The 12,232-nt window shown below is 36.0% G+C and overlaps 1 protein-coding gene across 5 annotated transcripts in view; it reads left to right on the forward strand.

The window, feature by feature from the left end:
• Nucleotides 1-12,022, forward strand: part of CEP120 (centrosomal protein 120) — an 87,098-nt gene extending 75,076 nt beyond the window's left edge. For all 5 annotated transcript variants that reach the window (XM_061422934.1, XM_061422932.1, XM_061422933.1 and 2 more), the window contains 2 exons: nucleotides 7,265-7,410; nucleotides 10,269-12,022. In XM_061422934.1, coding sequence (XP_061278918.1) covers nucleotides 7,265-7,410; nucleotides 10,269-10,503 — 381 coding nt within the window. In that variant the 3' untranslated portion in view covers nucleotides 10,504-12,022. The remainder of the gene's footprint in view (nucleotides 1-7,264; nucleotides 7,411-10,268) is intronic.
• Nucleotides 12,023-12,232: the final 210 nt, after the last annotated feature.

Genomic DNA, 12,232 nt, shown 5'->3' on the forward strand with positions numbered 1-12,232 from the left:
AAGGAGGAGGAAGGAAAGCTGATAAGTCTCAGGTACTGTGCTAAGCCCTTCATATCTTTTCATTTCATCCGAAACAAGATCCTATATGGCCTTCCTTAGTGGCTCAGTGGTAAAGAATCCTGCCTGCCAATGCAGGAGATGTGGGTTCAATCCCTGGGTCAGGAAGATCACCGGGAGAAGGAAATGGCAACCCACTCCAGTGGGAAATCCCTCGAATAAGAGGAGCCTGGCAGTCTGCAGTCCATGGGGGCACAAGAGTCCGACACAACTTAGTGACTAAACAAGAAGACCCCCCCTGTATAGCAGGTACTATTTCCATTTTATAGATGAAAGAAACAGAGAAGTTAAGTTGCATCTGAGAAGTTAAGTGATCACACAGATACTAAGTGGTAAGAGTGAGGATAGAATCATATAACTGAGCATACACTCACGCTCTTTCCCCTTTCCATTGAGTGTTATGGCTTAATTCCATAGAACCCACATAATGAAAGCATTTCAGAGTGAGCCGTGGAAGACATTAGGGATCTCTGCCTGAGTACTGAAGCAGAAGAAGTAATGATTTGGCCTATGATAAGCAAGGAAAATGCCATCGTTGACTGTTAGATAGACCAGCTCTGGAAATCAGAAATTAAAGTGACTTTGAAAGAGAAGAAGCTAATATAAAGGCATGGTGCCAAGACATTGAAGTTCCCTTTAGTTCCACAGGGAAGAATCCCCATGGAACTGGGAGTAAGGAAATAATGTGATGAGAGTGGCTATTAAAAATAACAGAACACAACTTCTATCAGAGGCAGCGTACATAGTAGTTTAGAACATGGCCTTGGTGTCAAGAGAGCCAAATTGAATCTTGGCTGTTAATAACTCTGCAAATTGGGGAATTTGATTTCTCTGATTAGTCTCCTCATTTGTACACCGAAAAAATCTTTCCTCAGGGTTGTCTGAGAATTACTGAGTGGTCTGTAAAGCATTATTAGCGTTTGATACTTTGTATATGCTCAATAAATTGTAACTTGTTAAAAGAACATGAGCCATAATGCTGCTGTGTCACTACACAGTAATGTAGTGTTCTTGGTTTCAGTGGGTGGGGACCTAGTGAGATGGTAGCTTCGTATATTGATGAACAGAACAAATATTCAAAGATTAGAAAGATTTGTGACTGACTAGCTGAAAGATAATGGCAGCAACAAAAATTTGAAAATTTTTAAGTCTAGAAAATAAGATGTTGCTGTATATAATAGCTGTAGGGAAGTGGGGTTCGATATAGTTTGAGTAAGAATAGTACTTTGGATGGTAGTTGTAAGGTAGATATTCTGTAGAAACTGACAGAAGGGACAAAAACCTACATAAGGGCTAATTGTGCAGATATGCAGTAGTGTCAGGCAGCAGGTGCAAAGAGCTGAGAGTGCGTGAAGTCTGGAGAAACATCTAGAGTTGCTTTATGTGTTCATTCTTTCATTAGCACGTACTTATCAGGAGCCTACTGTGTGCCTTGAACAGTGGAGGATGCTCAGTTCTGGAAGGGATAGCAGTTCTCATCCACAGGAAAGTTTAGCTGGGAGGGCTGGTACTTAACAAGAATATGGCAGGGTTGTAAGAAATGCAAATGAAGTTAGCAAAACTAAGTATTAGACAAGAGGACCGTGGGGTTCTCATTTTGTCATTCAAAGCTAAAGGAGAAATGGTTCAAAACCAATGTTTCTAATATCAGTATTAGAAAAAGAAATCCAAATTGGAAAAGAAGAGAGACTGTCACTGTGCAGTTGACATGATATGACACACAGAAAATCCTAAGGGTGCTACCAGAAAACTACTAGAGCTCATCATTTTAAAAATAGTTAGAAATTGGTAAGAATAAAAAATAGCAGATAAAGAGCAGGTAGGAAAGAAGTGGAAGACAATGCCTACCCCTGAAGTTTATGCAACTATGAAGGATAAGAGACTAATGCAGTGGTGAATACTTACAAGGCATTACCAAAATCAGTAATGAAGAGACGGAAACCTGTTAGCTGTTGATTAGGGTGTTTCTTCTGGAGAAACTAGGAATTAATTATCAGAGCATAATTATAATTGTCACGTTTCTTACTAAGAAATACCCGTGCAAGAACAATAAGTAAATTGATTTTTAAGTTATATTCATATGTGTATATTGATGGATGATATTGTTTTCACATTGTTTGAGGTAGTTTTTTAAATGTAAAAAATAATGTTTTGAATATAAACATGAACTGAAACTGACTCTTAAAAAAAGGTTCAATTAAGAATGCTCCCACCCAAGCACCCCCTTCTTCTAACATATACATTCTCATATACTTTTGCTATCTTCTGGGTTTGTCCTTTAATTTCTTGTTTTCTGTTTACCCTTTTTTCCTATGCTTTTTCTACCCTCTTGCTTAAAAACCCTTAGCATCGTAGTTTTAGCTATTTGTACCTCATAACAGAAGACATCACAAAAGTTCAGATGCGTTTTTTAAGTTTCCATAAGTGAATTAAGGAGAAAACTGTGTTAAATTACTGATTCAACTCCAGACGTCTGCTTCATGAAGCTTCATGGCAGACCACTTCTATTCCTTATCCCACAGACTTTGTGCTTTAGAAACAACACTGTAAACTAATTTCAGGGTCACTGGGAACTGCTGATGTTCTACAGGCCACATTGTAGAGATGCAGCACTTTACAGATGTAATAGACCTCGGGATTGCCATAGTGAATTGTGCTCTGCCACTAACCATTTTTGGAAGATTAAAATTGATTACTTCATCAAATAGGCACAATTTATATGTGTGAAAATTACTTTAGTTTTTTTCCTAAAACTTTTTATTAAAAACACATTGTGTTTGAATATAAAATTGGAATCCTCTATCTGCTTTTGTTCAGAGGATTGTTTGTGCAACTTCTTGTTTAAATTGGATTAGTACCATGTTAATTTTACATTGCCTCTGGTGAATAGCCACGGGGCTATAATCTCTGCCAGTAATTTGTCACAGCAAAATCCTCTGGAGGGCAGTACAAAACATTTGTGTAGTGCGGATTAGACGGCGAAAGCTGTATCTTAGATTGTTAATAAATGTTAATGACAAAACCCAGCTGGTAAAGCTTGGAAATAAGACCTAATGCTCGGTGCCTATTGCCAAAAGAATGTTTAAACAGAGATTTCCATTACTCAAAGGTGACCTCGTATAGTCAATTGGTGAATTTAAAAAATCATAATCTTCCAGTTATTTAGGAAAAAAATCTTTTCTTCTGATTCATAAGTATAAAAGCCTGTGTTTTTTCATGTTGTAAACTTTTTTGTTCTTGGGTAACTGGGTAGGCAACAGCTGTAAAATATAAATAAGTGTAACATGAAATGGGTCCTAACTTAGAAGACAAGGAAATGATACCCCCACATTCTGGATTTGCTATCTGTGGTATGATGTATAACACTGATTTTGAAGAGTTCTAGTTGTCAGACACTTAAGGGGTAATTTAGGGTTTTTTTCCCCCCCAATTCTAAGTTAAGATTATTACTTTACTGTGTCCTAAGTACCATATTTACTTAAAAACATTTCTTGACACATTAGAATATAGTTATGGAGGAAGAATAATAGCCACTACTTTTTAAAAAGAAATGAATCATCGTTAAGAGATATGAATTTGTTGTTCTGGGCAATTTAACATTTTCATCATGTCTGATACATTTAAACTAGGTATGTTTGTTCGCAGGACAGGAAACAGAACTAAGATTTGGGTAGGACGTGGGCCCCTTACCATATTTGTGCACAGTAGATCTGTTTAAAACTGAGCTGATATATTTAGTTAAAACAACACAGACTTCATTGGCTGACATCAGCACTATCTTGTCCAGCCTCCTGCTTATCCACTCAGAGTAATTAATTTGATTAATTTATAAGTAATTTAGCCAAGGATGGGATGTAAATCTTTGTTTAAGAAAACAGTTGGAGGTCCAAGTCTTGGTTAAAAACTGTGTCTTGAAACCATCCAGGCCCTCCTACTGACTTGTCAGCTCTGGGTTATTTTCAGAAAACTTGACTTGAGTTCCTTAGTTTAGTTGTAAGTTTTTTCCCACAGACTTACATGGTATGTGTGAGTGGGAGAGTAAGTAGTGGCCGCGTTTTAGCCGCTGTTTAGTCTAGTGTATGTGTGTTTACATCTCCTCTCTGGATTTATAGGCAGCCAAGGCAAAATAAAGCTTATACTCACTTGATTGAGGAGCCTTTAACCCAGAGCACCTGGCGGCAGAGGAGCTGTCCTCGGACCCCTAGCTTTTGTGCATGTGGGGTTATTGCTGATGCTGCACACTGGATTAAAAATTCAGGGCCTGTAAAGGCTTTCCTTATGGTTTAGAATTAAAGTGTGTCAAGCTTCATAATGTTACAGTTTTACAAAGTAACCTAAAATTAAATCATTGACCTTTCCCCCACTGTTTACAATTATATCTGCTCACTGTAAAAGAAAAAAAGTCCAAATTTTTTGCAGCATAACATACAAGATGAAAGTCACTAGTAACCTTATCACCTCTTCAGCCAGATACAACAATCCAGTGTGTTTTTTGTCTGGATTTCTTTTCCTTTATTTTCTTAATAATTACTTTTGAAATGAAACATGTTATATGTTCCAAAAAGGGAATCAAAGAAGATTCTTACGCTCCTCAACCCCCACCTTCTAGTTTAAGCAGCAGCATTATCAGTGCTGTGTGCCTTTTCTCACCTGCATCCCCTTCACAGGTAACTGCTTTGCTGACTTTGGTATTTATTATTCCTTTGCTCTTTTTTTTAATAAGATTATAAAGACATTAAAAATATCAGTAAATAATACTATTTACTTTTGCATGTCTTTAAACTTTATATACATGGAAATACTCTGAATCATTCTGTGACTGCCTAGCGTGATTCAAAATCGTTTTTGTGATTTAACTCTTTTGATGTGGTAGCCTAATTTTATTTTTATGGTTCACACAACTTAAACATATAGTAAGACAACACTGAAAAATTTTTTACATGTGAGCATTTCTGTTTCTGTCTAAAAGTAGAACTTCTGGGTAGTAGAGTTTGCTCATTTCTGCTTCACTAAATGTTGCCAAATTACTTTCTGAAGAGGTTGTGCAAACCTGCAGTTCCCAAGAGGGGTGTGTAATTGTTATTCTTCACACCATGTCGAACACTTGGCTGTTATCAGATGTATACATTTTTTCCAGTTTGGTGGGCGTGAAGTGGTCTCACTCTGTGGTTTACTTATTTATTTCCCTGATTATTGACTTTGAGCATCTTTTGTTTACTCCACTTGCATACATGCAATGTCTTTTTGTTTTTTGCTCAGTAGAAATCTACAGATTTTGGAATCACCAGACAGAAAGTTAGAAATAACTACTAGAAAATAAGCGATATGATAGAGAAATGTATTAGAGAAGTGGAACCTTTTCAATCATGTAGACATCCTGGAACTGAAAAGTTTTACAACGGAATTGTAAGTTCAGTAGATGAATTAATAGCAGAACCAAGGATATGTGAGCTGAAGATAAACCAATAAAAATATCCAAACTGGAAGAGAAAAAAGGATAGAAAATGCAGCATAGAACATGTGACACACAGGATTGGTATATGGAACTGGTTACCTTTTGTGTAACCGCTAGTCTGTGTGGGCTGCTGTAACAAAACAGCACAGACTGGATGGCTTATAAACGACAGAAGTTTGTTTCTTACATTTCTGGAGGCTGAAGTCTGAGATCAAAGTGTACACACAGTCAGTTTCTCTGTCTGGAAAGGATCCACTTCCTAGTTTATAAATAGCCATCTTTCCACTGAGGTTCTTTTTTAAATTAAAATAGTCAAACAACTAGAACTCATCAGTGAATTTGGTAAAGTTGCAGGCTACAAAATTAATACACATAAATCTGTTGCATTCCTATACACTAACAATGAAAGATAAGAAAAAGAAATCAAGGAAACAGTCCCGTGTAGCACTGCATTAGAAAGAATAAAATGCCTAGAAATAAACCTACTTCTGAGTGACTTCACTTTCACGCATTGGAGAAGGAAATGGCAACCCACTCCAGTGTTCTTGCCTGGAGAATCCCAGGGACGGGGGAGCCTGGTGGGCTGTTGTCTATGGGGTCGCACAGAGTCGGACACGACTGAAGTGACTTAGCAGCAGCAGCAGCAAGGAGGCAAAAGACCTATACTCTGAAAATTATGAGTACTTTTCATCACTGTAAAAGAATGAAAGAAATCAAAGATGACACAAACAGATGGAAAGATGTACCATGTTCTTGGATTGGAAGAAACATACTGTGAAAATGACTATACTACCCAAAGCAAGCTACAGATTCAGTGCTGTTCCTATTACATTGCACAAACTGTTTCAGAAACTAGGAAGAGAGAATAATTCTCACTTAAAAACAATGAGACCACCATTATCTTCATTCTAAAATCTGACAAGGATGTTACAATAATATTAATTGGTCAGTCAATCTCATGAACATACACATAAAGCTTGTAAGTAGCACAACTAAATTTATTTATTAAACAAAGGGGACGTTGACTGTCACCTTAAAAAATGAAGAAATCAAATGTTCTTTTCAAAAATGCAGAAAGGCAGTACCCGTTCATAGTAACAGTGTAGAAAGGTTCGTGAGATCACTGTGTTAGACGGCAGGATGTCTTACTGTAGCATTCCAAAATGTCTGTTACTAAATCATGGAATATCCATTCTGTGGAAAGTTACACATTTATATAAAAGAAATTTTATGTGCATAGATTTTTTGTGAGTCTGAAGAGTGGAAAGGCATATTATTTCTTGAGATAGAAGTGGAATTAATTACTAGTTCAGGGGCAGTTATTGAATTTTTCTTGGTAACTCTGTATAATTTGTATTTTATATAATTTGTATACTTTATCATTCCTTTATAATTGTAATTTCTTATATAATTTTGATAATTAACCATTTCTTAGATGCTACTCTTACCATTGCTCTTGTGTCAACTTACTGTATTGATAGCAGACTCTCTCTTGCCCTTAACTTCTGTTATCTTATATTTAGCTAACCTCAATCACTGATTGGAACATGAGTGGTTATGGCTTATAACAGGAAGGGTTTGTCATGGAAAAGTTTGTAAAGAGAACATGGACATTTCTAGATAATATGTGTCTGCAGAATCTGCAGTGTATGGCTATATCATGAGTACAGTCAAGGAGGGTTATAATCACAAATCAAAGTCATAAAAGTATATGTATTCCTAACATGAGAGATCTGGCTTGTTTCTTTCAAGCGAGAGCAAGAAAGTCAAATGGCTCGTCTTAAAAAACAGCAGGAAGAATTGGAACAGATGAGACTGCGTTACCTGGCCGCTGAGGAAAAAGATACAGTAAAAACCGAGAGACAAGAATTGTTGGATATAAGAAATGAACTGAACAGGTATAATGACTAAAAAATTACTTTCTTTTCCATACAAAAACTCAAGTTCAAATAGTACAACTTTTTATTTATTCATTGGTCCAGGGAGAGTACAACATCAAGTCCAATAAGGGACATCATTTCTAAAATGTAGCTAAGTTATATAATAGAAAGTCTTTGCCAAAGACCATTACTCGCACATTTTTTTTGGCCACGAATGTAGCTCTGTTTAGCTTTTTTGTTTCCATAGCATTAGTACTTTAAATTTTATTCCTGTGTGACTATTTCAGATTTATTGCAACGATTTCAAGATAATTAATGATGATGAATTTAATTATATAAAGTATAACAAATTTCAAACATTGTTATATTATTTATATAAATAATAGATTAGCTCTTAATTATTGCCCTTACTGTGTATCAGCAGCTATTTTAAATATCTCATATGCCTATCTCCACTGTTTGTTTTTTTTTTTTTAACTCTGCAAAGCAACTTTTTGAGGAAAATAATTAATCCCATTTGGAGATGAGGAAACTGAGTTTTAAAGAGGTTTAAGTACCCCTTCCAAGGTCACACAGCTAGTAGGTCAGGGGGCTAGAGTTTAGATCTGATGCCGCAGGTTGTGTTTGTAACTGCTCTGCAACACTGGGCTTCTCTGTAGTGTCATGGTGCTCTTAGTTACTATTTTAAGTATTTCGTGTTAGAAAAGTAATCGTTAGGAAGCAATATTAAAACAAACTAGTGTCTTTTTGGAGGAGAATGTAGGGGAAGACTTTTAATGTTTATCAGGAGACTGGTAATTTGTTGCAGCGAAGCATACTGTCTTAGCTTGGCTGGCATAACAAAATTTCATAGGTTGGCTTAAACAACAGAAATTTAGGAGGCTAAAAATTCCAGATTAAAGCACCAACACAGTTTCTGGTGAGGACTCTCTTCCTGGCTTTTAGACAGCTGCCTGACCACTTGTCCTCACAAGCTCTCCCATGTCTCCTGTAGGAAGTGCACAAATTGCATCATGACAGCCCCTGGCTCACGCGCTCCTCTAAGCCTAATTCTCTTTCAAAGGCTCCATCACCAGACACCATCGCACTGGGGGTTGCATCATATTCATTCAACATATGAATGTGGGGAAGACACAGTTCAGGATATAGGACATGCATTTGACAGACTACCCCGTGATATATCCCTACACAAACTGGGGAAACTCAGTCACTGTATCCGGTGGATTTGGAGCTGAATTACACAAATGCATTTAGAATATTAATGTATAAATATCAGTCAGAAAAAGGTCAAGGTCTTTAGTACATGCTACAGGGCTCAGTTCACTCTGTTAGTCTCTTAATTCAGCAAATACTTACTTGGTGTCAACTGTGTCACAGATCTGGAAGATGTTACGAATTAATTTTAAAATGCCGCTTGCTTCCAAAGTTTTGCTATTGTATATAGTAGTTTAGCAAATGCATATTAAGCCGCTACTCTTTGCCCAGCACTGTTTTGGTGGTTCAGATGAAGATAGCCATGTGCCTGTCATATGTGTAGGTCATACGAAATTAAGTCTTATTATTAATCATCCCCATGTATTGCTCCATTTTACCAGTGTCCCATTAATCACTTGATTTCCTCCTGAGTCCCAAAGCACAGGGCCCTATTTTTTATTTTCTTTCTTAGAACAGATGGAGGTATGTGGTGTCCTGTTTGGACTGTACACCTCAGTTTCTCATTCTTTTGTGAGGGATCTTAGGAGTCAGTTCAGGTTTCAGAGTCATATGAACAAACAAAACTGCGCTGCCCCTGACCCTGCACCCTTTCTGGGGTCCGGCAGCACTCTCCCTGGCTCTTCCTCTCCTCCACACCATCGTAATTTCAGAGCTGGTTCTCACTGGCTTGCTTACTGTGAAGGCTATCTAGAAGCAGGGACTTAGATCCAACTGTTTTTTATCTTTTTTATAAAGACAAAAGTCAGGAATAGTTGCAAATTAAAAATATCTTTGTAGCTAGTTACTTAGAGAAGTATAAAGTTGTATCTTAGTTGTAGATTCCAAATCAAATTAAAACCTACTCCATGTCCAAACACTTAGTATACTAAGTAATGCCAGGTATACTCCCCATTTTCAAGGTAATGTGATTGATAATATTCCATTGGAAATACCCAGATCCCAGGCTGGCACCTGCTCCCCTTTCTTCATCTTTTAGATAAGATCATCATAAACATAACTTGAAGCTATCCATACAAACTCTTAAAAGGTGCACACCCTAGATTCAAGCATTCACATCTATAGAATATCACTTTCTACAAATAATATTCATATAAGCTCCATAATAACAGAAACTTTTCTTCTTGATTTGACACAGTATCCCCCAAACCTAGCACCTTTTGGTATGAGTAAATGCTTGTGGGATAAAGTTAGAAGAAAATTATGTTCAAGAAACAATAACAAGGGCTTAATAACAACCTAAATATCAATAATATAGGAAAATATTCTTTATATTAATAATAGTGAAAATATATTGATAATTGTACAGAATTACATATATTCAATTGCTTTTTAGAAAACTGTTTAAAATGCATGCATTTTTTAATTGAGAAGAGATATAGAAAATTACTTAGATTGCTTATCTCTGATTAAGATGATTTTTTTCCTGCATATTCCCAAAATTTCTACAATTTTCATGTCTTTTATGCAAGTATTGGTTTTTTAAACTGTCTTTTATAAGTGTGCTAACTTTGGCTAGCCAAGTAGGTTTTTGTTTGCTTCCTGAAAATATTACTGAAAATGTATTTACCATTGAGTCACGCTGTTGTTGAGTGGCGGTATTAACTGAAAACCAGAACAGCGTGTGTTGCCTGCTCGAGTGGCCTGTGTTCTTGACTTCTCAGGTTAAGGCAACAAGAACAAAAACAGTACCCAGATTCCAGAGAGATTGCGAGTGGAAAAATGGATGGGCCCCATGGCAGTGCATTGGAAGAAGGTTTGGATGATTATTTGACTCGCCTAATAGAAGAAAGGGATACTTTGATGAGGACGGGTGTGTATAATCACGAGGACCGAATAATAAGTGAACTCGACCGACAGATCAGAGAGGTTTTGGCAAAAAACAATGCCAGTAACTAGTAACAGTTTGAAAAACTTTGCCTGAGACGCCGGGTCTAAATTTTAATTGTAAAGCCCTCAAAAGAAGGGAAATGGCTGTTTTAAAATGCAATTTTCAATTTTTTATAAGCAGAATTTTGTACGTTATTGTATAGTATTTATTTGGTTTTATTTGCTGTGTGCTACCTCTCCCACCCTGGTTTATGTGTAATTGTATTATATATACTCATTTTTTTAAAGACGTCAGTGTTTATCATTTCATGGCTAACTTTCAAAACAGCTTTTCTCTAAATTTGTCCTCAGAGAAATGACTATACTAATTTCCAGTTACATAATTTTTTATGTTGAGCCAAAAGAGTGTATGTTGCACTTTAAAAATGCTGTTCATTTGAAGAGATATCTTAAAAGTTGATACCACTTAAAATCCAACTAGTTTTATTTAATTCATTTTAGATTACCTTTTTTTTAACTTGAAACATTTGCAGAGAAGTCATATGTCATCTCTTGAGTGACAGATTAGTCATTTATTTAAAATAAAGTTATTACAGATTAAACTTGTTTCAACAGCTATTAAAGTTTCAAACTTTTAAGAATATGAAGTAATAGCTTAATAAGTCTGCTCTGTCAGTCTCCTGCTCAAGATTGCATTGTTTTCTTTTGTTGAAAAGAGATTTCATTGTCCAGTAATAGTAATACTAGTTGTTAACATAAACCCTCTGTAATAAAACAAGAAAGCAGACACACAAACGCTTCAGCTAAGAAAGTAGAGTGGAAACCTATTTTTGATTTTCCCTAGTTTTAATCAATCTTTTACAAAAGTACATGAGACTAAGTCATTGTATCGATGTAGTGCCATGTCAATGTAAATTTTTAAGGACTCCTTTATGTAAAATTGTTCAGAGCAAACATTTGCCCTCAGAGCAACACTTTCCACTTCCTTTTACCAGGTACTGAAAAGGTTTAATTAGCAAATTCACTGATTAGGTCAGCTTTACAATAGATGTAGTTTAAAATTTCTTATTCCCAAATATAATAAATTTAAGTATATACTTTAGGAAGTATATACTATTTACTGATAACGTCCACAAAAGCAGAATAGGCTATTTTCTGTTGTTTTCAAGGAGGTGTATTTCTTGTTTGGGAAATTAAAGTCCCTCCATGCTTTATATTTTCTTTTTTTCCCTTATTACCAAGTGTTAATCCAGAAACAACCCAACAGTAAATACAGAAATTACTGAATGAGAGAATAATGAATATGAGAATTATAGAAAGAATGTGAAATATTAATTATGGCTAAACATTTTCTCTCATTGATTTTTGTGCCACATGAAAAGAAGTATTCTTTTTGTTTGGGAAGGTCTCGGGTAAAACATTGCGACTGTGCCTTCAGCTGCCTGTGTGCTGCATGTGATGTTTTCAAACACTAGAGGGGGCCTTAGATTTAAAGAAACAAAAGGGACAGTTCTAAATGGGTGTGTGGTTTGCCTTCTCTAATCTTTTGGCTATGTATTTTATCAAATAAAAATCATAATTGTATACATCTTTGAGTTTCCGAGCAGTCTGTTACTTTTTTGTTAAATACATTGGGCTAGTGCTTGTCTACTTCCTGTGTCAAGTAACTAACTTTGTATTTTTGGTTTTTAAATGTTTACATTGCAGATACCTTTATATGTTCTAAAATTGATTGGGAGAGTGAAATTTTAACACCTTTTTGTGGTCCTTCAGCAACAGACATTTCATTTGTCGGTGA

Source organism: Bos javanicus, chromosome 7, assembly GCF_032452875.1.
Source record: "Bos javanicus breed banteng chromosome 7, ARS-OSU_banteng_1.0, whole genome shotgun sequence".
In the NCBI taxonomy this organism is placed as follows: domain Eukaryota; kingdom Metazoa; phylum Chordata; class Mammalia; order Artiodactyla; family Bovidae; genus Bos; species Bos javanicus.